Below are 27,796 nucleotides of genomic sequence, written 5' to 3' on the forward strand. Positions count from 1 at the left end.
ATCAGAGGAGTGTGCATAGCCTAGATTCTGGCTCAGGGTGAGTGCCCAGGGGCCCGCCTGCCGGCTCTGCTCCGTGCAGTTACCACAAGGCTCTGTGTACACAACTGGCTCTCTGCAGAGACTGCAAGCTCCTTTGCAGCCCCGTACACAATAGATGCTCAGTAAATGCTAGTCTTACCCTCAGCTGCCTAATTATTACTATCGCGATGCTGGAGGCAGCCCAGGGTGCTGTGGGGACACAGAAGAGGGCACAAAGCCCAGGGTCAGGGTGGCCAGGCTGGGTGGCCTTGTGGGTCTCCTGCAGGGCAGACCCAGGACCGGGCCTTCTTCGCAAGCACAGGCCCTTAGGGCAGTTCCTGCTGGAGTGGTCAGGGCTCGGGAAGCCCGCACTGAAGGGAGCACACCCAAGCTCCAGCCTCCAGACACCCTGGTCTGCTTGAGGAGAGACCTCACCTGGGTGTGCAAGCTGGTCTGTGGGTCACAGAACTAAACAGGGCTTGGTGAGGGGGGGCGGTGATGCGGAGGAAAGGCAGAGCGAGGCCGTTTCAGGAGTGTCCCCATTCCACACGTGATGTCTGTGGGGGACAGAGAAGATTTAGGGCGGTGGTAGCTGGGTCCCCCTCCCTGCAGTGGGCTTGAGTCTGGGGCAGCCCAGCCTGGCCGTTATGGGCCTCCCCAGGCCCTTTAGGATTCCAGAGGCTCAGAGCAGCCATTCACTGCCGCCCACTCCTGAGAAGCCAGCCCCTCCCTGCCCGAGTTCAGCCCAGCCCTGGCCATGGCCCGGGCTCAGACAGGATGTAGCCGGTAGGACAGGTCAGGAGAGGGCTGGGCGCCAGGCCTGGGAACTGTGGACTGTCCCCATGGGGGGGACCACCATGGCCAGACTCTGGAGGCAGAGGAGGTGAGGGACCTGCACTTGCCCTAGTTTTCCCAACCCAGGATCTCTGGACCCTTCACACTCTCTGATCCAGGTAGGTGGGTCTTAGTGCGTGCATGCGTGCGTGTGTGTGTGCGTGTGTGTGTGTGTGTGTGTGTGTGTGTGTGTGTGTGTGTGGTGGGGGAGATAGGACCCAGCGGCCCATGGGGAATGGAGCGCAGCGATGGGACAGGGACCTGGTGACATTAGAACAAACAGGCCTACCTTCTGGGTGTGTGTGCGTTCACAGGCGTAGGTGCCTGTGGTTACATGCAGGATGAGTGTGTGCACTGCCGGTTGGGGGCTTGTGAATAAGGGGGCAGGAGAGGAGAGCTGCAGAGACATGCTGAGTGGGGAGGGGATGGAGGCGGGGGTGCCATGGCCTTCCCTGTCCCTGCTCCAGACCTTAGGGCCCTGGCTATAAGATCAACCCCCTCCCCAACCCCAGTGAGCCCCTTACAATGAGAACCATCCCCTTCCCCCAGCCCTGGCCTGGTCCTCCCAGGCAGCGTGTTCCAGCCTGCTGTGTTGAAACAACTTTGTTCCAGAGGGCGAGTTAGATGCAGCTCAGAGTGGGCACTCGCCAGCTGCCTCATGGCCCTGGAGTCCACCTCAGGGACTGGCCCATCCACCCAGATCACCAGGCCAGATTTGAGGCCATCATCCTCTGTATCCCATCTCTTCCACCCCACCCCACCCCAGGCACTCCTGCTGCTTCCTACCCTATCCTTTCGATCCCCTCCCCTGACCCACATCCCCAGCCCACAGAGCATTCCAACAGTGTTCTCCCATGTCTCCTTGCCTCTGGTTCCACTGCCCCAGAGTAACCATTCCCACCCACAGGGGTGACCAGGTCACCTTCCAAGGTCTGGCCCCAGCTCATCTGCAGCTTCTTCTCTCTCCACATAGTCTAGAAGCCTCACAGTGGAAGTTTAGAAAGATGCCACACTTTCTCTTTCTCCTCTCTGAATTACCCCAACCTGGGTTCAGTCTCCCTCCTTTGATACCAATGACTGAGTTAAGGCTTACCCCAGCAGTAATACTTAACTTTCCACCCCCAGTGCTTACCCCCAATGCTTATCCCCTACTGCTTACCCCCCAGTACTTACCTCCCTGCCAGTGCTTACCTGCCAGTACTTAACCCCTCAGTGCTTACCCCACAGTGCTTACTGCCCTTGGAGCCTGCCTGCTTCCATGCCCAGCACCTCTAGGGAGAGAAGGCTCCATGAGGGCAGGGATGGGGCTTGTTCACTGGACAAGTCTCCTTCAGTGGACACTCATTCCTTCTCCGCTTTCCAAGCCTCCCCTGCTCCAGGGTCTACCCTACTCTACTCCTGCTCTGACTCTAGCTCTGGCTCCAGCCAGGCCAGCCCAAGTCCCTTCCCTGCTCTGGGCCGGAGCCCCAGATCCAGACCCTGTTCCCAGGCCAAATGGTCATCTTTCAGCCTCCTGCCTGGATGCCACTGTGGGTGGGAACCCAGCACTCCTTGACCCTTTTTGGAAGAGACAGAGGCAGAAGGGCCTCTGATAACTACTGCTCTGCCCTTCTCCAGTGTCACTGAATATATGTGACCTCCAAGGGCCTGTCCATAGAGAGAGGGGCCACACTCAGGGCCAAGTAAAGAGAAAGGTAGACCCTGCCTGTCCCTGGTTTCCCTCATGCTGGAGGTAACCTGTTCACTGGATGCCACTCATCACCGGAAACTCCTTCCACATCCATCTGTGTGATTGCTGGGCAGGTGTGTAAGGTGTATGTGTAAGGTGTGTGCAGGTACACAGCAGGTAGGAGCTAGAGGAGGTCTGTAGGAAGTATATGAGTCTTCCACTATGTACCTGAAAGTCTCCAAATCAAGGCTCTTTCAGACCTGGGCAACTGGTCAGGAGGGGAAGGGCAGGGCCTGGGGCCTGAGTCCCTCACCCCTGCTTGGCCCCTTCTCTCTGTTGATCTCAGGTGAAGACAGAAGACCTGGATGGACCACGACTTCGCCCCGGCTCCTCCAGAGATGCAGCCGCACGGAGCCCCAGGCCCTAGACCCTTCTTCTCCCGCAGCCACCTGCTGGGGCGTTCTGCCCACACCTCAAGGCTCCCTGGAGGCATGTCCCCACTCATCCCTGTCCTCAGGAAGACCATCCACCTGGATGCTTTCCCCCAAAGCCATATCCCTCAGGCCTCTGGCCGACCAGGCCCTGGAGTCAGGGCCCGGAGTGTGGGCCCGCAGGAGATTGTCTTTGCTTCCGGGGCTGCAACAGCTCCCCTGCCTGCCAACGGCCTGGCACCCAGGAAGCTCAGCTCTATCTCCTTAACACTGCGTCAGAGCAGCCAGGCACGGCCCCTAGACCCCCAACCTTCTCACTGGGAAGAGTTGCCCTCCCTGGGCAGGGAGGCTGCTGCTCATGGAGAAGGGAGGTTGCTAGCTCCAGGCTCATCATCGGCAACCCTGCTGCCAGGGGGCAGGGCCCGCTCCCAGGGTCCAGGGAGCCCAGGTATGGCCAAACCCAGCAGGATGCCCACCGCTGAGAAGCCCATGGTGAGTTCACACCTGGCTCTACCTTTCCAATCCAGGTCAGCCCAGAGCCCCCAAGGCCCTACGGGGCCAGGTCCGGAGGGTCAGGGGCACTCTGTCCCTGCCCACATGCCTCCCAGAGTTTCTACAGGTAGAGGCAAGATGCGGCCCAGGAGTATCCCCAGACCTCGGCTGCGTCTCCAAAAGGCCACTGCTCACATGGGGCCTGCGACAGCCATGGATTTGGCCACTCCGGGCACAAGAGGGCCAGGCACAGCCAGGCATTTAGCTACCCTGGCCACCAACAGACCCAGCCTGGCGATTAAGACAGCCATACTGGACATAGGCACAGAGTTCCCTGTTCTGGATACCAAGTCCATGGACTTGGCTCCCAGAGGCCCAGCCCAGATAGGCAAAGCCATGAACTTGGCTACAGCAGGCACAACCAAGCCAGACATGGACGTGGATTTGGAAACCCCAGGCCCAGACAAACCGGGCATGGTTTTGGCTACAGAGGGTACAGCCAAACCATATACGATCATAGGGGACACAGCCATTAATTTGGCAACACCTGCCAAGCTGGGCTCAGCCATGGATTTAGCTGCAGCAGGCACAGCCAAGCTGAACATGGATTTGGTGAGAACAAAAACACCCAAACTGGGGATAACCATGGATTCTCTCACTTTGGACATAAGTAGTGTGATCATCCCACAGCCAGCCATTGGAGAGGCCCCACTACGCAGTGCCATCAACCTGACTCCATCAGACATTGCTACCTACCCAGTGATGCCAAGCAGAGGCACAGCCCTAACCCTGGACCACACTATGGCAAATGCTACCACAGACTCAGCCACAGAGCTTGCAACATTGGACTGGGTCAGAGAAACCAGAGGTAAATGCAAAGAGCTTGGCTGGGGATGTACTGGGCTGCTGGAGGGGGTGGGAGGAGAATGAGCTTGGAGAGGAATTAGGTTTGGATAAGTTGGGAAAGGGCAGCACAGAAGGACTCTAAGGAGAGTTGAATGAGTTGGAGGGAAAAGGGACAGAGGGGTTGAGCAGCAGAGCACAGCAGGTGTACCTTGAACAGGGATCCAACCTGACAATCAGAGGTCAGGCTGAGGGAAGCCATCAGAAGGAAGACTTACACTTGTAACTTATGGAGAAATTAGCCTGAGCTCTCCTTCTAGAATCTCCCATGGTTGTTTTTATTCCCTGGAAAGTTAGAATAATCAGGCAATCTACAAGCAAACCCAGTTTTAAAAGCAAATCTGCTACAAGAAAATACAGGCTAGCCTTTCAATAAGTGGTGAGTTGTTTAACAACAGTAGTCATGCAGAGCTAGTGACTTCACCTGGGACCTTCTAAATGTATTTGCACTCAGACTTGTAGGAAGATGTCTGTGGTTTAAAAGGTGCCTCATCCAGAAATCTCCCTCTTGACCCCAAACTCCCAGCCCTGTGGTCCTGAAAGGTAAGCTGGAGACTCATTAGTATGGAATGCCTACACAGGACTTTAAATAGGCCGACACAGGGTGGGAGTTCGTTTGATGTCAGAGAGGCTGTGATTTGCATAAAGTTATGCAGCGGGCTGGTGGCAGTGACTGATTGGAACTCAGATCTTACTTTGGGCAGTCACATTCCCAAATTTCAAAGGCTCTGAGATTCTGGGATTCGGAAAGACCCTTAGAAAGCATCAAGTGCAAAGTCTTAATTGAACAGATGGGAAAACTGAGGTCAGGGGCAGGCAGTGCGTTGGCCACGGTATCTTACCGAGTTAGGGGCAGAGTTGGAGGTGATCATTTGTTCTCCTGAATGTTCTCTCCATATATGATATCAAGGATGGATGGGGTGCCATTGGTGTCCTATTGGTGGTTGGTTAACTAACTCATCAATGATAACATTAAGGCTTTTGATTTCTACAGAGTGTGTTCACAGTCCTTGTTTTGCTTGACCCTTCCACAGGCTTATGGCATCCCCTCAGCTCCCCATTGCTGCTTCTAGACCATAACTCTTTCATCTCCATGTAAACTCCACTGCTCCTCTAAGGTTTATGTCACTTGGCTTTATCACCCACCACCCCTCCTCGCCACTGTCATGCCCATGGCTACCCTCCTTCATTCATTGAGGACTCTGATCCTTGTCTCAGTTTTCAACTCCCAAGCCCTCAGAGATATCTATGTCCATTGTCCATGTTCAAAATCCATTCAAATGTTCAATATCTATGTTCTCCTCCCATCCATGAACTCAAGATCACATACTCAACAAATACATGTTTTCAGTATTTATGTTCACAATTCAACTGTGTACTTGATATTCATGCACATTATCTAGCCAAGTATTTGATGTTTGTTTACACAATTGATCCATGCATTCAATATCCACCATTCCATACAGAGACTCAAGTGCATGCCCACAACCCACTGGTGTAGGCAACATCCATGTACTCAATCCATTCATCAACTCCATATTCATAACCCATCCAACAAACTGGTCTTGAAATTGACCTTAACCTTCATGCTTCTCCAGCATGGAGATAACTGGTCCAGTTATCACCCAGAACACTCCACCTCTAACATCCTACTCTTTGACCACAGTCGTCCACCCTTCCAGCTCTTTCAAGCCCTTACTCCTTCAATATCTGCTCTTCAACCTTATTAGCCATCAGTTCTTAATCAGCTAGGCCCTCCTAGCCTCTCCTGGATCTGTCTAGCAAGGAATTCAAGACAGATCATCTGAGAAACTATCTCACTCATAACCTCAATTTCCTTGAACCCTCATTCTTCTGCCTTACTCACCTATAAGTCTGCAACCTTGGAACAACACTATTCTTCTGCTCTTCCATATGCTGATGAAAATTACACCACTGTTTAGAGGGATGGCTCTAGAAAAGTGCTACTAGAATTTTCTGAGATAATGGAAATGTTCTATACCTGTGCTGTCCAATATGTTAGCCACTCATAACTATTGAGTGCTTGAAATGTTGTCAGTGTAATGGAGGAAGTGAATTTTCAATTTAATTTAATTTAAATAGCCACATGATCTTATAGACTCACATCATTGCAGCTGAACCTTCTATCCCTTTTATCAAGCCTTTTAACTTTTCCCTCCTCAACCCTTACCCCTTCCTCCAGTCACTCTGTTCCTCCTCAACCTTCTCACTCATTCATGCCTCCAACTTCAATTTTGGAATCTGAGATCACCAGGCATGGTCTCTCTCAACATATCTCATCATCAACAGCCACCATTTTCCCTCTCCTCTCTGAGAGATCAACCAATGCGTGGGCCTTCACCTGATTCTCTTCCTACTTCCTTTATAATTTATCGCCTCTCTAGTGAGAACCTTGGACTTCTCTCCTGGCTTCCTTCCTCTCTGACTATAAATAGTTCAAGTCTCTCTCATCTCTAAAAACATAAAGCCATTACTAACTCCACAACTACCATGGAATCATGTTCAACTTTCCATCTGAACATCCTGGAAGTGGTCATGGTCTCCACTTCTTTACCGTCCACTCAGTTGTCATGGGCCTTTGCTCCTACTGCATTCACTGCCCTTGATCAGGACACCACGAAACTCCCAATTGTCAAATCCAATGGCCACCATCCATTCCTTGGCTTATAGAGGGCAGGCTCTGGTCACTCTGCCCTCCTGGAGTCTCTATTCTTGTCTTCCACAACCCCCACTCTCCTAGTTCTCTTTGAACCTTTCTAACTGTTCCTTTTCTCTTCCCTCTTCTTATCTCCTAAGTCTTGGAGTCCTTGGGTTGCTGGTCCCCTTCTCATCCCACTCTATACCATCTGGGAAACTTCACCTGGGCTCTGGTCCTTGTTGTGTGAGCACAGCCCTCTCTCTTGAAATGCAGACTTGAACCAGCCAGGTGCCTGCTGGGCTTGTCTACCTGGGCATCTCCAAAGCATGTCCAGAAATGATCCCTTTTCTTCTTAAGTTGATTCCTGCCCTTGCTTATTTCCTTCTCTGATGCTGGTACTGTTCACCATCTAGCCAGTGACCACTGCTGGAACATGGCTGTCTTATTCTTCCTCTCTCTCCTTCATACCATATGGCTATCTCCAACCATGTTATTTTCACCTCAATACTTGTCCATCCGTCCGCCTCTACCCTAGGTCAAGTTCTCATGTAACCCTGGTCCTAGGGCGCTCCCTTTAGCTGGGCCTGGCTCAGCTGCCTTTCACACAGCTGGCACAGGGCTCCCTTACCCGGTTAACTTTTCTCCGTAGGGGGCCCCTGCCTGTCCTTAAAGCCCAGTTCCTTAGCCTGGCTTGCAAGACTGTGGTATTCTCCAGCCTCTTGGGTCTACAGCCCTGCCTGGAATTCTAAGCCCTTAAGATGGCACCTCCTCCAAAAAGTCTTCCGCATCCCTTCTCCCCGTGGAGCCACAGTACCCGGTGCATACCCCACCCACTGCATTAGAGCAGTCCGGCTTTGCCTCTCCCATGAGACCCAGAACCCTTTAAGGACAGGGATGCCTTTCCTCATTCCTGGGTCCCCAGGGCCTGGCAATATGCTGTCCCTTACTGTTGAGGCTCAGGGAAGGTCACAGGGCTCATTTCATCATCCCGAAACCAGCCCGGAACCCGGGCCCCTGACTCAAGGCTCTCAAGGCCCCCGCGCCTGGGCGGAAGCGCTCTGAGCCCTTGCAACATCCCAACCACCGCAAGTCACGCGCGCGCGCGGCCGCTTGCTGCTGCCACCGGTGCCTCGTGCCCTCAGCGTGTCCCGCCCCAGCCCAGACGGTAAGGGGCCGACAGAGGGATTAGGGCAGGAACCCGTACTGAGATGCGGGAAGCTTCCCCGGTCGGGCATCGCGAGTCTGCCGGCACGTCGCCCCCCGCGCGCCTCCCGGGCCTCCAGCAGCCGGAACCGCGTGGCCGCTCCCGCGGGCGGCGGGGGAGCGCGTGCCGGGCGCGGGCGCCGCGGGGAGGGGGAGGGGCCCTTCGCGGGCCGCCGGGCGCGCGTGTCACGTGGTGCGGGTGGCAGCGGCGGCGGCAGCGGCAGCGGCGGCGGCATCCGTGCGCGCGGGCAGGGGCAGCGCGGCGCGGACCGAGCCGAGGCGAGGTCGCTAGTGGGGCGGCGCGGGGCGCAGGAGCGGGCGGCCGGGCCGCGGGCCGGGCGGGTGGGCGGAGAGCGCGGAGGGCGAGGCCGGGTTGCAGGGGCCGCTTGGCCCGGGACGAGCCTGCGCCCCGCTCAGCCTTGCAGCCCCCCGGCCTGAGCATCTCCCCGGAGGCACGGAGACAAAGGAGGATTCATGTCCAAAGGTAGGGCGGCCGGCCGGGCCACCGACGCCCGCTGGAGGAGGCTGCGGCCCGACCCAGCACGGCCAGAGGTGCTACTGGGGGAGGGTGGCTGCGCCGAGGAGCCCACACGCGGTGACACACACCCCGAGAGGTATATGCCCAGGGAAATGCACACACAGGAACGTGGGGAGAGACAGAGACCCACGCTCGGGCACAGGGAAACACACATACATATGCACACACCATGCATACCCTCTACACCCAGAACAGAGACCAGGGCGCTGACACACAGACCCCCTCCCCAGATGGACAGACAGGCAAACACAGAGACAGGCACCAGCTGATGGTCTCCAAGGGAGCTTTTTGGCCTCCAGGGTAATGGAATGGGGGAAGGGGTGTTCTGGAGCCCTGTGCGCCTGCAAATGGGAAGGTCCAAGATATCTTCTGTGATTCCTTTTCTGGGAGCCTAGGCAGGGCTGGAGCTGCTTGGAATGGATTTGCCTGTGAGGATGGGGGTGGGATCTCAAAGGCCGCTATAGAGGGCTGGGGAAAATCCTAAGTCCTGAAGGATGGACGAGGGGAGTCTGCACTAAGCCAAGGAGGCAGGTGCTATTCTGGAAAGATCCCCTCCTCCTGCTGCCACCTTCCCAACAGAGGGGTGGGGTTCCTGGTCCAGACAAAGACAAAGCCATTCATTTGCTGGTCAAGGAAAGCCCCAGGGTCCTTGTGGGGATGTGGGGTCCTGTTTCTTGGGGGACTCGGCCAGAACTGAGTCCTACGGACTGTGCCTTTCATTGGAACACTGATGGGGCAGGTGGCCCTGGAAGGAGGGGCTGCGGGTGAATCGCTCCTCTTTAGGGCCCTGGGAAGAGCTTGGAGTTGGGAGGGGCCCCAAGGACATCTAACCAGGGTGCTTCCTCACCTTTGGGGAGACCCCCTCACCCCTGCTCCAGTCTTTGCTACAGGTAGGGAGGGCGTCTGTTTAGATCTCTTAACAGGGTCCTGTCCCTTCCCTATGGTGGCCCACATAGCAGCCATTTGCTGGCTGGAAGTCAGCTCCCTCTAAGGGAGCAGCACCTGAGAGAGGAGACAGGCGATGGTTCTAAGTGACACCTGCCCTGCCATGTGGCTTTCATTTGTTATTCATTCATTCATTTATTCATTCATTCTGAGTGGCTGCGATATGCTAGTACATCCAGGGAGGGCAAAGAGCTAAATAAGACATGACCTCTGTCCTTAAGAGAGGCAGGGTCTACGTATATGTCTACCATGTGCTAGGTAATTTACTAATTGTGTCATCCTCCCAGCAACCCCAGCCAGGTAGGAGAAACTGAGGAGAAAACTGAAGCTCACTGGAGTCATCCAATCAGAACACAACAGAGCCAGGATTCAAGCCCACCCCAGCAGCTGCCTCTCTGAAGTTGGCATGTGGGACCAGGGCCCCATAGGTGTCTGCATGGGAGCCTGTAGGGGCAGAAGGTGGGGCTGCAGAATCCAACTCGGGTCAGCATTTGTCACCTGCCTTGGAGGTCTTTGTGTACTTGTTAGGCTCCCACCGACTGTGGGCCCTCCAGGGCAAGGACCTTGTTTTGGGTACAAAGGTGTCCTGGGCATTTAGTCTCAGTCTTGGCTGGAATAGGCCCCATTTGACAGCAGATAGAATGACCTAGGAGGAAGGGAGTGGGTGAATGAATGTGCCGAGGTAGCACAGAGAAGGGACATCCAGCAGAGGCTTTCCTGGCAGTTGAGGGAGGAGTAGGAGATAGCCAGAGGCTAGAGTGCAGGAAAAGACCTTCTAGCAAAGTTGCCTGCAAATCATCCCCACTCCCAACCTCCCTCTCCTCCTCCGTGGTGTGAACTGCAGCCCATTTGCAGCAACTTGCTTGGTTGTTAGCATGTGACTGGCATGTAATTGGCATGTGGCCAGGAGGGGGCTGTCTTGCCAACACATGTGCCAATGGCACATACAACGGATGCTAAATATGTGCTTGCTTAAAGAGTTAAAGTGAAATCTGCCCACTGCTGGACCTGCCGCCAGACTTCTGTAGCCCCTAAAAGTTGCTTGGGAACTTGATAGGCTCCTTCTCTCTGCTCGACCAGGGTCTGTCTTTGGCAGCACCTTAACAGGCTAAGCAGACCATGGAGTGAACATATACTTTGCAAGAATACTTACCCAAAACCAAAACAAAAAACTTCTATAAGTAGATGCAAAACTCCATTTTCCAAGTCTGTGAAATGGGACTATGTTTTCTGCCCCTCCCCCAACCAGGTATCTCTATTCTCACAGCACAGTTTGTGGAGACCAAATGGGCTTGAGCTGTGGAGTCTTAAGGGCCATGAAAAGGGCCAGCCAGTGTGAGCTGCCGGGCAGATATAATGGGGTTGTTGGCCCAGGGTGCAGGTATGCTGAGGGGGCCTGCCCCGTGAGCCATGTGCTGGGACCGGTGAGAAGCAGGGCCAGGCTGCTGAGAGTCAGCTGCTGCAGGGCCAAGTCAAGCTTGCTGCTGTCTGGAGCCACCTGGCTGGCATCAGCTTCCTGGGAAGCGAGAGTGAGCCATGCCAGGCCCTGGGGAGGCCTGGAGGCTTTGTCAAATGTGGCTGTGACTGGGAATGACAGGCAGGGGAAAGAACAGTTTCCCATCAGTAGGGAGGATCTTGCCAGTCCCGGTAGAAGGACCAGGTGGTGGAGGTACAAGAGCAGACCCCTGGCTGGGTTTGGGGGGTGTATGGGGGGGCACTCCTGTCACTTCTCCCTCTTGCCCACCTGTTTCTTGGTCAGTCCTCCCTGCAAGGCTGGGATTCTGTGGGGTGGAAATCATGAATCACCTGCTTCTCGAATGGTAGAGCTGGAAGGGATCCTGCAGAAAGCATGGGGGTCAATAACTATGCTTGTATAATTAACACCTGGGGACACCTCTCTCTAACAGGTGCCTTTTCATTTCCCCTCCTGATGAACTGGTTATCTGGAAAGGGGCAGGGGCCAAGGGCCTTGGAGCCCTGGGACGCTGTGCTGTAATTCTCACCATGGCCTGAAGGTTTCTCCTAGCTATCTTTCAGATGAGGACACAGGCCCGTAGGAGACAGGTGGCTTGTCATTTTACCCCATATACCCATTTTATGGATGGGGAAATAGAGTTGGTCCATACTGTAACCTATCCTGGGGAACGATAGCCTGATGAGGAAGCCCCAGTTTTTATTGTGTGTGAACATACTCGTGATTGCCAGACCCAGAGGGACATTTGGGGGAAGGACTCTTTCCTCCAACTCCTCTTTCTCCTGCCACCCCACCATCCCAATGGCCACTGTGTCAGCTTAGGCAGGGGATTGCCCCCAACTGAGTCTCATCTCTGGTCAAGGGGGAGTCTTATTCCTCCAACAAATTCAAAATTAAGGCTGGGAGGGTTTCTGCAGCAACTCAGGATCTACTTTGAGTGGTACTCATGGAGCAGAGGGACACTGTCCAAGAGAGGGAACACTGAAGTTGGGACCCAGGAGGATGCTCACCTCTGCAGAGAGGGTAGCACTCTTTGCTTCTAAAATGTAAAGCAACTGGGGTCAGCTACAGGCAGACAGCAGATATTAGGTCCAGGATCCTAATGGGGTCTTTGTTCTTTATTTGGGAAGACAGGTCACAGATCCGAATATCACTTAGACATGTAGTTCTCAATGAGGGTGATGTTGTCCCTCGAGGAGGTGACATTTGGCAATGTCCAGAGGCATTTTTGGTTGTCACAACTGGTGGGCTGCTACTGGCATCTAGTAGGACCAAGGATGCTGCTAAACAGCCTCCAGTGCATGGCACAGCCCCCACAAGGAAGAATCTGGCCCAGAATGTCAGGAGTGCAGCCATACAGATGTGGGGCTTTGAAGCCAGGAGGTGCATTCCAGAGGGCCCCGGTAACAGCAGAATCAGGTCCAGATTTTGTGTCTGACTTGCTCCAGGTTCTCAGGCAAGTCCTTTCCCCTCTTGGCCACCAGTCTCTTCACCTGTGAAACGAGGGAACTGGACTGGGTGCATCGAAGGTCCCTTCCAGCCCCAACTCCATATGATTTTTAGCAAGAGCAGAGTAACATGATGTCATGGGATCTCTGCTCTCCTCCCTCCCGCCTTTCCCGCCCCTCCCACCTGGGCTTTGCAGGGCTCCCAGAGACCAGGACGGACGCAGCCATGTCAGAGCTGGTGCCTGAGCCCAGGCCGAAGCCGGCAGTGCCCATGAAGCCTGTCGGCATCAACTCCAACCTGCTGGGCTACATTGGCATTGACACCATCATCGAGCAGATGCGTAAGAAGACCATGAAGACGGGTTTCGACTTCAACATCATGGTCGTGGGTATGGAGGTCTGGGTTGTACCCAGGACCTCATTTCTTTCCCCGGAATGACCTCAGTCCTGGCTTCTCTAGGAGGAGGAATCTCCCCAAGCTGATCACAAAGGCCTGGCATTGGGAGGCTGCCAGGGGGAAGAGGGGTGATCCCCTTCTCCCTTTGGAGCTAGCTGATCTAGGGGCTGGAGCTTCTGGGTGGGTGCTCAGCCCTGGCCCTATCACCCCCCAGCCTCTTCACTGCTCTGAGCCTGCTTTCAGATTTGTGGCATGGGAGAATCATTAGCATCCTTCCTTACTGCCGAGAGCTGCTGGGAGGCTGAGATGAAGGGTGGTCTTATTTCTTATTTAAAGTGTAGATGGAATTTCCAGGAATCTGATTCCTGAGTAGCATCCCCAGGTGGCAGAACGTTAGAGTAAGGAAGGATCTACTCCCTATTGTCGCCTGATCTCACTTGCTGCAACAGGGATTTGAGCATCAGCTTTCTTTGCGCCTCCTCCTTTATTTCCTAATCTAATCAGTCATGAAGCCGTGTCAGTTTTACCTTGTAAATATTTCTCAAGTCAGTCTGCTTCTGTCCAATCTCTACTCTTGCCACCTCAGACCGAGCTGCCATGTCTCTCTCACTGGGTTGCCCCGGCCACCTGGCTCAGTGATACTCAGAGTGTTGAATTGCAATAAGATATGAAGCTTGGCCATTAATGTAAATCACTGGAAAAGTCTCACTTTATAAAAAAAAAAATCAGTGGAACCACAGTGGGCTTAGTGGCATAGTTAATTTACATTCTCTTGCAGGTTTTTAATCTCACGAACCAGGTGTACACAGTTCATGGACCCCAGCAGCTGGTCCATGGACCACACTCTGAGTGTCTCTGACCCAGAGTCATTCTTTGACTCCTTTCTAACCTGTAAAAAAATTCCTCCTACTTAAAACTCTTCAATAATTTTCCTTTAACCTCAGGATACATTTAAACTCCTACTCTGGCCTGATATTTTCTTTCCAACTCAACTCTTAGCACTTCCTATCTAGCATTCGACTCCATACCTCTAATGAACAGCTCTCCTGAACTTTCCCTGCTCTTTCCTACCTCTGAGCCTTTGTATATGCTATTCCATCTGCACAGAGTTCCTTCCCCACTTCTCATGACTCATCCCAAGTCATCCCTTCAGGTTGCAACTTAGTTGTCACTTCTTCCTAGAAGTCTTCCTAGATCCTAGAAAGACTGAATTAGATTCCCTTCTGTAAGCTCTTACCATACCCCATGGTTGTCTCCTTCCTAGTGATTATTACAGCATATTATAATTATCTGCCTATGTTTTATTGGCCCTCATACTACTTCTTGAGGGTAAAGCTGATGTCTTGTTCACCACTGTTTCTCCAATTCTAGAACAGCACTTGGCACACAGAATGCCTAGTGAACAAATGACCTTAGAAAACATCCAGACCAAGAATGGCAAATATATGGCACCTACCTGGGCTAATTCTCTCCCCACTAGTGCCTGTAGCAGACATTGCTGGTCACTCTTGATATACAGTCAGTACTCAGCCCAGGTGTAGGCTTGTTAACATAATGGTCCAAGTGGCTACAGCCAATTGATCAGTTGGAATGAGAAAGGCACCTTATTTGCCCTCCCTGGCCTCGTCCAATCCTCTCCCTCCCCACCATTCATTTAGTAAGGAACTCAGGCACAGAGGAGCAAACTTATCTCGTCCAAAGCTACTCTGAGAAACAGCACAATTGAATCTAGAACCCTAGGCTCTAGCTTCCTAGCCTGGTCCTTTTTCTAATATACCATGGGATGTGCTAGACTAGCACATCTCACACTTTACTGCATGTGTGATTCATTGGGAAATACTGTTACAGTGTAGATTCTGAATCCTAGGTCTGGGGTGGGCCTGGGAGTCTGCATTTCCTACAAGCACGCAGGTGGTGCTGATGCCACTTATGAGATTCTTGCACACATTACAGTTGGAGAAGCCCTGTTCAGAGGAGAGGTTTTCAAACTCTCTTTACCTAGGAAACTCCTCCTTGAAATGAGATCTTTTGTAGAACTACGTGTTTGAAACAGGTGAAAACAGACCCATAGTGAATGAAGAGGTGATGAGGGGTTTGGAGTCCAGCCTCCTCCCCTTACAGTGCCTTTTCAGGAATTGATCAGCACCAAAAAATGCCAAAACTGCTACACGTGACAAAGGTGGAGGTTGTCCCTTTTCCCAGAGGTGAATGCAGCTGGGGTTTGGGGCCCATAGGGTTGGTGGCACCAGGAAGGAGAGGCTATGGAATCCACTTGAATTTCTCTAAGGCCCTTTCAGGAAGCAGGAGGCCAGTTCTCCCCCCTCAGTCCCTTCCTCCTCCAATGAGTCAAACAAGGAGTTGGCCTACCTCACAGCTAAAGGCCTGCTCTAGAATTCCGTATACCCTAGGGTGTGAGATGTCCAGCTCAGCAGGTAGACATAGTGTCCTCCTCCCTTCTTATCCTCCTGCTGCTTTGCTGCAGGTCAGAGTGGGCTGGGCAAGTCGACACTGGTCAACACACTCTTCAAATCTCAAGTGAGCCGCAAGGCCTCCAGCTGGAACCGGGAGGAGAAGATACCCAAGACGGTGGAAATCAAAGCTATTGGGCATGGTGAGGACCAGGCGGAGACCCTCATGGACTTGGTTCAGGGGGGCCTTTTGCCAGAAAAAGGGCTTATTGGGGAATGAGACAAATGAGTAGCAGCCTCAAGACAAAACAGAATTGAGCAATAAACTCTGGCGCAAAGTCCTTAGACTGCTAGGTCAGAAAAGCAGGGGTGGGAGGAGAGGACCTGGAGCTGGATGATGAAGCATGGGTAGGGTTTAGTTGGGTAGGAGGAAGTAGGAAGGGTAGTTCAGATGCAGGGAAGACCATGAATGAAGGTATTGAGGCAGGGAAGACCTGAACTTGACTGTTCTAATAATCTTTTCTTGAGAAGGAAGCCTTGATCTCCCTGGCTGAGTTGGCTGCAGGGGAACCTAGGATCAACTGTAGGACTGACCTCTCTGCCTTTTCTGTTCTCCGCCCTCAGTGATAGAGGAAGGCGGGGTCAAAATGAAGCTGACCGTCATTGACACCCCTGGCTTTGGAGACCAGATCAATAATGAAAACTGGTATATGTCTGCCTCTGGGCTTTCCACACTAAAGACTCTATGAGGAAGACCTGAACGTGGTGCTGCTCCATGCACCTGGGAGCCACCTGCACCTTCCACACAAAGGGGTTCATCAAGACTTGCTGATGATGGGAGTGTGGATTTGTAAGGTGGCAAGAGAAGAGGCCCAATTGGGGGCCAGGTGTGGGGGATAGAGGATATGGTGGAGAGGGAATTCCAGCCAAGGGATTTCCTGGAGGGAGGAGCAGATCTGTCACAGCTGGCAGTGGGATAAGGCAGACACAACAGTTGGAACTGGGATGCAAATCCAGGTCAACTCGAAAGCTGTGGCAGAGTGTGGCCTAAAGGCCAGAAGTTATGACCCAGTTCATGGAGAGCAACAGAACAGGAAGGGGAGTTTCCATGAGGAGAAAGGGAAGCAGCATGAAAGGCATTTAGCCTTTAGGAATCCAGGGGACAAAGCTGATGTCAGCGTCCAGCCAAGAAGGGGATAAAATAGACTGAGAAGAATATAGATGGAAGGTTTCAGGCAGAGGTTTGCTCCCAAGATATGGATGGGGATCCTGTGCATCTGTGAGGAAACTGGGGTTGCCACAGATAGGCAGGTCTACCCCCCAGCACAGCGGGGAGGGTGACGGTACTGATTTTAGAATGGTGACTGTTTTCCACTTTTCTCACTGTACACATGCTCCTTGGTGCAGAAAGGTAATAATGGGGATGATATGAAGTGTTGCCATGATTGAGTACCTCCTGTGTGCACTGCTCTGTTAGGTACTTTACTTAGTGCTAGTTACTTTATTAGTATCTACTTTTTAATCCTTATACGAACCCTGCCAGGCACCTGTCATTACTTCCATTTTACTTATGAGAAAAACAAGTCTCAGGAGTAGTGACATCCTCAGAGCCTATCAGCCATAAATCATGGGGGTGGTGCAAGTGTGTGTTGCTTTCTGAGGTTGGGTGTGGTTCTGTAGGTTCTTATAGCCCAGGTAAGGGACTGGTCTCCTGGGGAATCCTACCTTTGCTAACAAGGAAAGACAGCTAAGCCGGGTCAGGGGAGACCTGGTCGGTCAGTAGGTGCACCTATGAGGTGTGGAGTGTACTGTAGACCTGCCAGGGAAGGGGGGAGATGAGATGAGGGTGGGGTGGGGATGGCCACCTGAGCAACCGAAGATGAGCCTGCAGATCATGTCCTGGTGATACAACCTTCTGCATTCTTCCCATCCCTTAGCTGGGAGCCCATTGAAAAGTACATTAATGAGCAGTACGAAAAGTTCCTGAAGGAGGAGGTGAACATTGCCAGGAAGAAACGCATCCCCGACACTCGCGTCCACTGTTGCCTCTATTTCATCTCCCCCACAGGACACTCGTATGTACCAACCCACCCCCACTGCTGGGCCTTTTCCTGGTTGTACCATCTTTGCCCATTCTGGCCTGGGTAGTCAGTGCCTTGAAGCAGATGGGGAGGGCTAGAAGGGCCCCGTGACCTTGGGATTCCTTTGGGCCTTGCGTCTGACTTTCTGGCCAGAAGAACAGAGCTGACCAATGTCAGCCACCGTACTGCCCCTGGAATCCTAGCCCCACAGCACGACTGTCCCAGTGGAGAGAAGTTGGTATATATATATATAAGCAGAGGGCACTTCTTTTATTCAGCAGTTACCTACATGGAACAAGGCTTTGTGTGCAGCAAGAAGGGTGCCATGGGAAGGGCAAGGCCACTGGATTGGGGCAGAGTGTGGGACCTAGCTGTAGGCATTTGGAGGGTGGCCAGCTCAGCACTGGGAGACAGGTACGGAGAGTGGCAGGTAGGCGACAGGCAAAGAGTGTTGGGGAATTCTGGTGTGGGTAATGGGGTGAGGGTGAGGGGTCTGCATGTCAGAGTGCTGAGAGGAGGCAGAGGGGGAGGACCACCCGGGCAAGCAAGAAACCTTCCAGCTGCTGTGCTAAAAAAGTTCAGTTCCTGAGAGGATGGCACAAGCCAGGCAGGCCCCCAATTTTAGAGGAACCAGAGTGGTCCAGTTCTAGACCACAGAACCTGGACAGGCTAGAGCAAACCAGCTGGTACCTGAATTAGTGGGTCCCCTGGACTGCAAACCAGGGCCAGACAGGGGGGCCCCAGAGCCCAGGTGCAGCTAAACCCTTGGAGCAGGGGAAGGGCCAGGACTCCAGCGGGGTCTCTGCAGGGTTTCCTGTGGGCGCTGAGAGGATGCTGTACCCGAGTAGCTGTGACATGGGACACACGGGGGGGATGAGAGCACAGGAGAAGGAAATCCCTAGGCCCAGGTGATTAGAGAAGGTATTGTGAAGGAGTGGTTTGGGGCTCAAGGGGAGCTAGTATTTATAGATGGGAATTGAGGAAGAGAGAGGGAGATGGCCAGAGTGCTTGGGCTTGTTCTGCAGTGGGTGAGGACAGTCAGGTGGGGCCCATGGTGCTGTCAGGAAGGAGAAGGAGCAGCGTCCGGCCTCAGCTGGATTTCTGCCCAGGCCTCTCTTCCCAAGGGGTGGTGGCATGGATGGTGCGGGTCTCTCTCTTTGAGCGAAGAGAGGAATGAGAAGTGGGGGAGGGCAGGGCGGCTCTGACATTCCTGCCTTCTCTGGGCCCCAGCTTGCGACCTCTCGACCTGGAGTTCATGAAACACCTCAGCAAGGTTGTGAATGTCATCCCTGTCATTGCTAAGGCCGATACCATGACCCTGGAGGAGAAGTCTGAATTCAAGCAAAGGGTGAGAAGGCCCCCTCTTCCTCTTTTTTCTTACCCCATCCCCCCATTCCTTCCCATCCCCTGGGTCCAAGCATCTATTAGCTCTTCTTCAGTCTTCCTTTACTCCCACCCTCTACCTTCCACCATCTCTCTCCACCCCAGCTCCTACTTTGTCATTAAAGTATCTGGAGCTCAAAGGTGAAAGGAAATTGGTGCAGCTCAAGACTACCCTCTTCCCACCCTTCAAGCCTACTTGTGAAGACCACTAATACATACATCACCATGAACACGAGGTTCAGCTGTTGGGTTGCTTGAAGGACTAGACTAATTAGCCTATGAACCTCCCACTCCTCTTTGCTGGTATTTTCTATAAGCTCGGCTCTGTGCTAGAAGCAGGGATGGCAGCAGGGGATGCAAGAGAAGTGTGAAGACTGTTGCCACCTTGGATAAACTTATAATAGCACACTGCAGAAGTCCTGAAAGGCTTCCTGGAGGTGGTGAGACTGAGCCAGGTCTTGAAAGAGGCCAGTCAGACAGGTTTGAGGGGTTCATTTCTCTTCCCTGAAGAATAGGAATAGAACATGCAGTGGTATGCATACCACCCACATGGGATCTGGTCTTAGCTGCACAGCTCTCCTGACACCTGGCTGCCTTGCTTCTCCTCCATGCTTCTAGGTGCGCAAGGAGCTTGAAGTAAATGGCATTGAATTCTACCCCCAGAAGGAATTTGATGAGGATTTGGAGGACAAGACGGAGAATGACAAAATCAGGGTGGGTGCCCGTGGCTGTGTTCCTCACACAGATGCTCCTACCCACCTGAAACCCTCCTCTGGCTTCCTACTTACTTCTCCCTTCCCATCATCCCTATTCCACCTTGCCCAACCCAGACCAGAAGTTCCATGGGGAGAGGATGAAGATACTGGACCCTGGCCACGACTAGGAATGCACAGAGGAGCTCCTTGCATTTGGAAAGCCAATATGCCTTTCCTTCCCCAGGCCACAGAAAACTCCCTCCTTCCCCACAGGGCCCAGCCAGACCAGAGGATGGGATGATGGGGGAGGGGCACCACGCAGGAAAAGCATCAGGCTCAAGTCCAAGGGATCCATGCTCTGCCTCAGTTTCCCCCTCTATAAAATGCAGTCATCAGACTAGATGAGTGGCTTAGAGGCTCCCCCCACCCCAGAAGAACCCTTTGTTTCAAATTAATTCTTGAGCAGGACTCCAATATATAAAACATGAATACAGAGCTGCTTTGGCTTGCGACATGAGGCACTGAGCCTTGCCTTCTTGGCAGCTCTCAGGGCGCCTCCGGTGGATCTTAAGACTCCATGGGCCCTGGAAACCATCAGCCTGTGTGATTTCTAAGATCCCTCACAATTGTAAAAATTCTATAATTTGTGATTCTGCATTAGAATCCTGGGACGAATCATTTCACTGCTGTGGTCTTACATCTCCACCTCTACTAAATGTAGAAGCCTCTTACCTGATGCAGTTGATTAACTGAAAAATTAGTTGGTTAACTGAAGTTGGTTGACGTGAGGAAATCATTAAAAAAAGATACATATAAACCTTAAATATTTTAACTTAAAACATAAACATCACATTCATTGACATTTTTTTCACATGGAGCTAAGGCCTCTTCTTTGAGAAGTCTGTGCATTAAGCAAAAACAACTCACCTTTATCATATTTTTCCAAAACATTTAAAACTTAATTTTCAAAGGAACAGCTCTTTTCACACTCCTATGTTCTCAACATATGTAATATTTAATTTACCCAATGCAATAAAAATGCATCAGGCAGAAAGGCTTGGGAACAAACAGCTGGCTCGGGGTATTCAACCTACCAAGGGAAGCAGAAGGGCCTAAACACCAGAAAATGGTCCTTGGATTCCAGGTCTCTGCCAGCAGGTTTCACAGGGGCAGTGCAAAGCATCAGTGTCTCTGCCCAGTCAGAGCGGGTATCATTTAAGAATGGTTCCATCTGCCCTGGTTAGCTCAGAGTTGCTCCAAATCATGCAAAATGTGTATAATGCACTGTGAAGAGCACGAAGTGTTCTTGGTTGAAGGAATGCTGACTGAGGCTAACCAGCTGGTAAGTGGTGCCATCAGGGTTTGGACCTAGAACTCCTGACTCCAAAACCAGTGCTCTTTTTGAGACACCAGACCTGTGCCCTTGCCATCGGTAGGATTGCTGACCCAGCACCAGAAACCCATTTAAGGCTCAAGGCCTGGAACTGTGTGCTGTCTGGCTACAGGAGCCTGGGTTGGAGGAGGGCTGTGCACGTGTCTGGTTTGTGTTTCTGCCCCCCTCCAGCAGGAGAGCATGCCCTTTGCTGTGGTGGGAAGTGACAAGGAGTACCAGGTGAACGGCAAGAGGGTCCTTGGCAGAAAAACTCCGTGGGGAATCATCGAAGGTAATTCCGTGCACCTTGAAGAACTGACTGCTGATCACTCATGCAACAATCATTTATTCAGCACTTATAGGCCAAGGCACTGTTCTAGGACATACAGTATAAAATGAATGCTAGTCAGACCTTGCCTGCAAGGAGCTTACAATCTAACTGAGAAGCCAAGATTTATAAGCAGGAAGCAGTGAGAGACCAATGTAGCACCCAGCTGGCTGGGTAGCCCTAACCTGGCATTTCAGGGGGGTATGGGCTGGAAAAAACAGAGAAAGGTTTTCAGGGGAAGTGGGATGTAATCAGACAAGACTGCTGAAGGGGTATTTCAGATGTTGCAATCTTTGTTTTAATATGAAAGGATGTGACCTTGGGCAGGTAAAAAGAATTCTGAAAGTTTTTAAATGAATCACTTAAGTGATCTCATTCAAGATGCTACCCTGTGGGCAAGCAGGGTAAGTGAGATAGTTTTCAAAATATGAGCCGTTGAGGCACATGAGTCTCAGACAGATGAAGAATCTTGCCCAAGGTCACAGTACTTGTTGGCGGTGAATCTTGGATTTCAGACTTGGATATTTTTATTTTAATTTTTGCTTTTTTTTTTTGTGATTTGGGCACATTTTATTCAGAGTGTTCTAGAATCAATTTCCCAGTGTTATTGTTGTTAACAATTTGGTAATACTATTCAGTACTGTTCAGTGGCAACAGAGAGATATAAAGTCAGTCCCATGTTACTGACCAATCTCTCCTTGACTTTCTTTAAAAGATATTTTTATTGTACACAACAAACAAACATACAAACATTCTTGACATACAAATATTCTATACATGATATATAATCAATGGCTCACGATATCATCACATAGTTGTGTATTCATCACCATGATCATTTTTTTGAACATTTGCATCTGTCCAGCAAAAGAAATAAAGAGAAAAGAAAAAACTCATGCATGCCATATCCCTTACTCCTCCTCTCATGGACCACTAGTATTTCAATCTACTCAATTTATTTTAACCTTTGTTCTTCCTATTATTTGTTTAGTTTTTATCCATGTTTTCTACTCATCTGTCCATACCATAGATAAAAGGAGCATTAGACACAAGGCTTTCACAATCACACGGTCATGTTGCAAAACTATATCATTATACAATCATCTTCAAGAAACATGGCTACTGGAACACAGCTCAGGCACTTCACTCTAGCCACTCCAATACACCATAAACTAAAAAGGGGATATCTATATAATGTGTAAGAATAACCTCCAGGATAACCTCGACTCAGTTTGAAACCTCTCAGCCACTGACACTTTATTTTGTGTCATTTCTCTCTTTCCCCTTTTGGTTGGAAGGTTTTCTCAATTCCTTGATGCTGAGTCCAAGCTCCTGCCAGGATTTCTGTCCCACATTGCTTGGGAGGTTTACACCCCTGGGAGTTATGTCCCACTTAGAGGGGAAAGGGCAGTGGGTTTGCTTGCCGTGTCGGTTTAGAGAGAGGCAGGCAAAAAAAGAGGTTCTCTGGGGGTGACTCTTAGGCATAATTTTAAGTAGGCTTAGCCTGTCCTTTGCAGGGATAAGTTTATAAGGGCAAACCCCAAGATTGAGGGCCCAGCCTATTGATTTGGTTGTCCCCACTGCTTGTGAGAATATCAGGAATTCTCCAAATGGGGAAGTTGAATTTTTTCCCCTTTCTCCCCATTCCCCCAAGGGGACTTTGCAAATACTTCCTTATTCGCTGTTCAAACCACTATGGGATTTATCAGACATCACACTAACCTGGACAAATCAAAATGTCATGCCCTATTCAAGGGTCCATGTACTTACGGTGTTGAATTAAACTGACCATACAAGTTAAATTAGGAAATGCACTACAGACTTGGATATTTTAATTCTAAAACCAAGGCTCATTCCATTGTATCATGCTGTCTCTCATTTTCCTATGACACTTTGTTAGGATCTTTTTCCTAGCATTTTCTCATCATCTGCCTCGCGTTGGAATTATTTATGTAAATGCCTGTCTCACCCATTAAATTGTGAGGCCAGGGGATTCATATCTTAACTGTTGTCTGCTCCCACAATCCTTGGCATATGCTTTGCCAATAGTAGGTACTCAATCTATGTGTGTTGAATTGAATTTATCATGCGGTGCATAACTTCTTTAAGATGGTTTGATTATTATTTTCTGTGTGTGTGACTGTCTTCTTATTGGATTATAAGCTCTTTAAGGATAGGAGCTGTGTCTTAGGCCTTGGAGAAGTTTCTTAGACTACTTGTGTCTTTGTTTCCTCATCTGTAAAATGGGAAAAATAATAGTCCCTATTAGCTATTATTTCACAGACTCTGAAACAGTGTTGTGCCTGTTGTAGCCACTTAATAAATATTTATTCAATGAATAAGGTCAAGTGCACTGAAATGCCAAGATGAGCAAACCTCTGGAAAGGTTACAAAATAACCTGTCCTGTGGTTGTCTCCTAAAAGTCCCCATGACCCTAACGTGAGCACACCTGTGGGGTGTTGCTGCATTAACAAAATGACCCCCCATTTTGTTTTGTTTTGTTCATAGTGGAAAACCTCAACCACTGTGAGTTTGCCTTGCTTCGAGATTTTGTCATCAGGTAAGAAGTCCACCCTCTGCCTCAGATGGCAAACTTAACTTAGTTGGGGTCAGTGGATCAGAGGGTATTGAGGGTGACAATTCAGATTCATATCCTCAGCCTCCAGGCCTCCCTGTTTGAGCTGCTGTCATGAAGTCCCGTTGACTTTTTGGAGGGGGTCCCAAAGAGTCTAGTCGCTCATAGCCATATGGTTTATCTCCTCCTCCCTGAGCCTAATCACATCCATCTCTCTTTCTACCCCATCATGTCCTTTAGGACCCATCTCCAGGACCTCAAGGAAGTGACACACAACATCCACTATGAGACCTACAGGGCCAAGCGACTCAATGACAATGGCGGCCTCCCCCCAGGGAGCGTGGACACAGAGGATGGCCACAGCAGTAGCCCATGATGGCCCCTTCTCTGTATCATCACACATACTCACCTTTCTCACACACACATCCAGTACCACCACCAACCACCTTCTTCCTTCCAACTCTTCCCCATGGCCTTTCTGGTATTTTTGGAATGTCTTGCCTGTGTGTGTGTGTGTGCGTGTGCGCGCGCGTGTGTATGTGCACGTATGTATGAGAAGGAGAGAGAGAGTGTGTCTGTGTGTGTCTGTGCAGGGGTGAGGTGTTTTCATTGCCCTACCTGGAAAGCCCCTTGTAGGTTTGGTTCCTCCATAACTGTCCATTATCTGTCTCCTTTCCTTGTGTCCCAGAACAAAGCCGTGTGCCCCACTCAAGAGGTCTGGGGGAGGTTTCATTTTAAAATGATGGGAGCAGGCGAGCCACAAGCAATTCTTTTTTATCTCTGACCAAGCCCTCCACACTGGGCTGCAGAGAGATGCAGTGGAGCTAGACTTGGGGTAGGGCAGGGAGGGGTGTGCACAGGGCTTAACACTCCAAGTCAGGGGCCAGTCTGGGGTTAGGCTAGGACTTCCTGGGAGAGCAGAGAAGTATGTGAGAGCTGGGTTCCTGCAGAAAGAGTTAGTGCCTAGATGTGGAGGAGAGAGCCCCACCCTCAGTGTGTGTCATGCTTACCGTCCAAAGTCTGCCACCTGTTGCTGCTGTCTCAGCTGCTTCCCACATCTCTAGCTTCACTCACCCCTGCTACCAGACCAGCTGCCTGCCTCTGCTTCCCACTTGGTCTTTTTTATGCTTTCCCTGTCCCTCTCCCCTTCCTCTCTCTCTCTCTCTCTGATATCTTTTACTTCCTTTTAGATGAATCCACTTTAGCTTCACTTCATTTAGAATTTATGCCTAGTCTACTTTCAAAAGTGATGTTAAGCCACCTTAAAATAAAATCACAACTAGGGTGTTGTAACAGTAGCTCAGTGGCAGAATTCTTGCCTGCTATGCCAGAGACCCTGGTTCAATTCCTGAAGCCTGCCCATGTTAAAAAAAAAAAAAAATCACAATTAGAAGCACAGGACAGTACAAACTGAGATTACAAGAGAAATTAGAACCATAGAGAAGATGGGAAGAAAGTTCTTACAGTTGATAATTGAAATTGGCCCTGAGCTTGTGGGCAGCCAAAGCGAAGAGGGAAACAGGGATTAATTAGGTGGTTCCCAATGCCACGTTGGTCAAGGAAGACAACCTTTTAGGGCATTAAATTCTAAAAGCACTAATTCTAATGAAATATGAAAACAATATACAATCTTTGTCTTTCTCAGTGCTTTGGTTTAAGAAGGGACTTTTAAGTTACATTATCCCTTTCACCAAAAGTATTCTTTCTCTGTGAGCTAGCTTCTCTGTTGCACCCTTCTCTTATATACTTGATTCTTTCTTATTCTTTTGTGCTGAAGCTAATTGCATTTATGACTATCTGTTTTTCTCTGCTTTCCCCAGACTCCTCCTCCTCTCCACCCCTGTAGAATTCCCAACAATACCCACATTCATATAGTTAGCCTTTTTCTTGCCTTTCTCTTAAGCTTTGTATTTATCAGTCTACTTGCCCCTGATTCGCTATACAAATAAGCTATTTTTTTCCTTTTAGTCTGTAAGATTGCTGAAATTGAGGGCTGGGGAAGCAATGTAGCCTTAGGAAAGGGAAAACACCTAGTGATACTGTTTACAATAACCTCAAACAACCTCCTGTCCCATCTCCTGGTCCAACTCCAGGTGATTCACTGGTCCGCTACAAATTCCAGCATTTACAGTCCCATATCACTCAGGTGCTAGGAAGAAGACATAGATTTAAAAGACAGTGGACCAGGAGAAAAGAGGTGGTGTGATCAGATTGCCAATGACTCAGAAACCCAAGGTTTCAACCTTTCCTGGAGGCATATTTATCAATCCAGCCCACTTCCTCCCTCACTCACAAAGCTGTTGCAAGGTAGACACTTCAGGATAATATAGAAGCAGTGTTATGGACCAGAAGTGGCTGCATGTCAACAGAAGAGGGATCCCTGCTTACAGACTGAGCAGTCTCCTGTGAAGACCCGGATCGTGACTTCTAGGACTAGCAGGATCAGATGGAGGGACGAGGATGGTAAACATTGAAAGGCTGAGTAGGAGAATGTTGCTCAGCACCTTCAAACCACAATCTCACCCTCCTTGGAGAAGGACGAATGTCTGCTGCCAGCTGCTGGTCTCCACATCCTCTACAGTTCTCAAGCTCCCTGCAGGGAGAAGGCTGCCTCAACCTCCTCGGCCTTTGCTAGCCACCCTCTGCCCCACTGTGAGTGAAGGTCATTTCAAGAGCTGCTTCTCCCTCCATTCCTTCCAGCTACTCTCAGCCCTTGTTAGTGCTGTTTGTCCGCCTTTCCCCCAGAGCCCCTCCCAGCTCTCAGCAGGTGGGAGGAGCCAGGCACCTCTTTAGGGCAGTTCCCTCCTCCAGGTATCCAAACCACCCCTCTCCTTCCACTGGCATGGAGTTCTTGCCAGCACAGCCCTACTCCATCACCTATGTCAGCCAGCCCCAGCCCATCTGTAGGGTGAAAGAAATCATCAAGAGCTGCTTCTGCCCTTGCAAAGCCATACCAGCTACTTCTAACTATCTCCATGGGAAATGGCATTGCCCCCTAACTATGTCTGCCTGAGCTACTCTTGGCTCCCTTAAAGGGTCAAGAAAACAATTTTTCTGCTTGTCAGATTCATTGAAGTCAGTTGTTATGAGTTCTGATGTGGGACAAGGGTGTCTCCTTCATTGCCCAGAGGTGTTTTTAAGGATAGGTCACTACAGAATTGGGGAAGCTGGGGCTAGGATCACATTTGAAAAACAAAACAAAACACTTGTGGCTAGTTTAGAGTGTAGTCACACACCCTCCCCACCCCATAATGTAGTCACTTAAGAAGTCGGTTTTCCCAAAGACATTTCTGAAGTTGGTGACCCTATCTGCAAACTTAAAAAAAGAACAATGCGCACATACACACAAAGCCCCAGAAACCTATGAGATGCAAACTCTTGGAAGAAAAAAAAGCACCTTTCCGACCACTTAGCAATAAGAGGGATCTCTTCCCATCTACCATAATACCCAACCCCTATTAATGTGAGTAATGAATTAGCCTGGCCCTAGGTGGTTGCATAGACTAATGGAAAATACCCAATGGAGGGCAAAGGCCCCATCAAATGCATGAATGTTTGCTAATGTTGGCTGCCACTGCCCCATACACTGTGTCTTTATGGAATCCAGCCCCCTCAACAAGAACACAAAAAGGCTGGAGACGTGTGGGCCATTCATCTACAATCAAGTCCTGATGGAGCAAGAGGCCCAAGCCCAGGGGATGCAAGAACGACCCATTTCTTAAATTTACCAGTCCCAGCCAACCTTTTGATGATGTTATGGGTAAATTTCCCAATTGAGAAGCCAACAGACACAAAAACTGGTCATATAAATGTTGCTAGACTTTGTGTTGTACGACTAAACATTGCTGTTTGAACAACTGCCTGGCTTGTGTCTTAACTTGTGCCCCTTACCCCTTGGCTAAATTAGCTACTATATTATCTCACCCATCTGTGGAGTGTGAG

The 27,796-nt window shown here is 50.7% G+C and overlaps 1 protein-coding gene and 1 long non-coding RNA gene across 9 annotated transcripts in view; one reads left to right on the plus strand and one right to left on the minus strand.

Annotated features, from left to right (window-relative positions):
- Positions 1-27,706, plus strand: SEPTIN3 (septin 3). Of its 7 annotated transcripts, none has more exons than XM_077169022.1 (11): positions 1-37; positions 2,868-4,312; positions 12,812-13,003; positions 15,494-15,622; positions 16,044-16,125; positions 17,357-17,494; positions 18,731-18,848; positions 19,502-19,597; positions 21,143-21,242; positions 23,788-23,839; positions 24,095-27,706. In XM_077169022.1, the coding sequence occupies exons 2-11, from the start codon at positions 2,887-2,889 to the stop codon at positions 24,228-24,230; spliced, it is 2,469 nt and encodes an 822-aa protein (XP_077025137.1). In that variant the 5' UTR covers positions 1-37; positions 2,868-2,886; the 3' UTR covers positions 24,231-27,706. The 7 variants fall into 7 exon arrangements, with proteins under 7 accessions (XP_077025137.1, XP_077025136.1, XP_077025138.1 ...); XM_077169021.1 differs by lacking the exon at positions 1-37 and adding an exon at positions 296-971; XM_077169023.1 differs by lacking the exon at positions 1-37 and adding an exon at positions 296-971 and having other exon boundaries at positions 21,146-21,242.
- Positions 12,071-27,796, minus strand: part of LOC143691063 (uncharacterized) — a 17,280-nt gene continuing 1,554 nt past the window's right edge. The window contains exon 3 of one of the 2 annotated variants that reach the window (XR_013179333.1): positions 12,071-12,659. This is a non-coding gene — a long non-coding RNA (uncharacterized LOC143691063). Of the gene's footprint in view, positions 12,660-24,366; positions 26,448-27,796 lie in introns of those variants that run through there. The other variant, XR_013179334.1, reaches the window with a different exon arrangement.

Source organism: Tamandua tetradactyla, chromosome 7, assembly GCF_023851605.1.
Source record: "Tamandua tetradactyla isolate mTamTet1 chromosome 7, mTamTet1.pri, whole genome shotgun sequence".
NCBI classification, from domain to species: domain Eukaryota; kingdom Metazoa; phylum Chordata; class Mammalia; order Pilosa; family Myrmecophagidae; genus Tamandua; species Tamandua tetradactyla.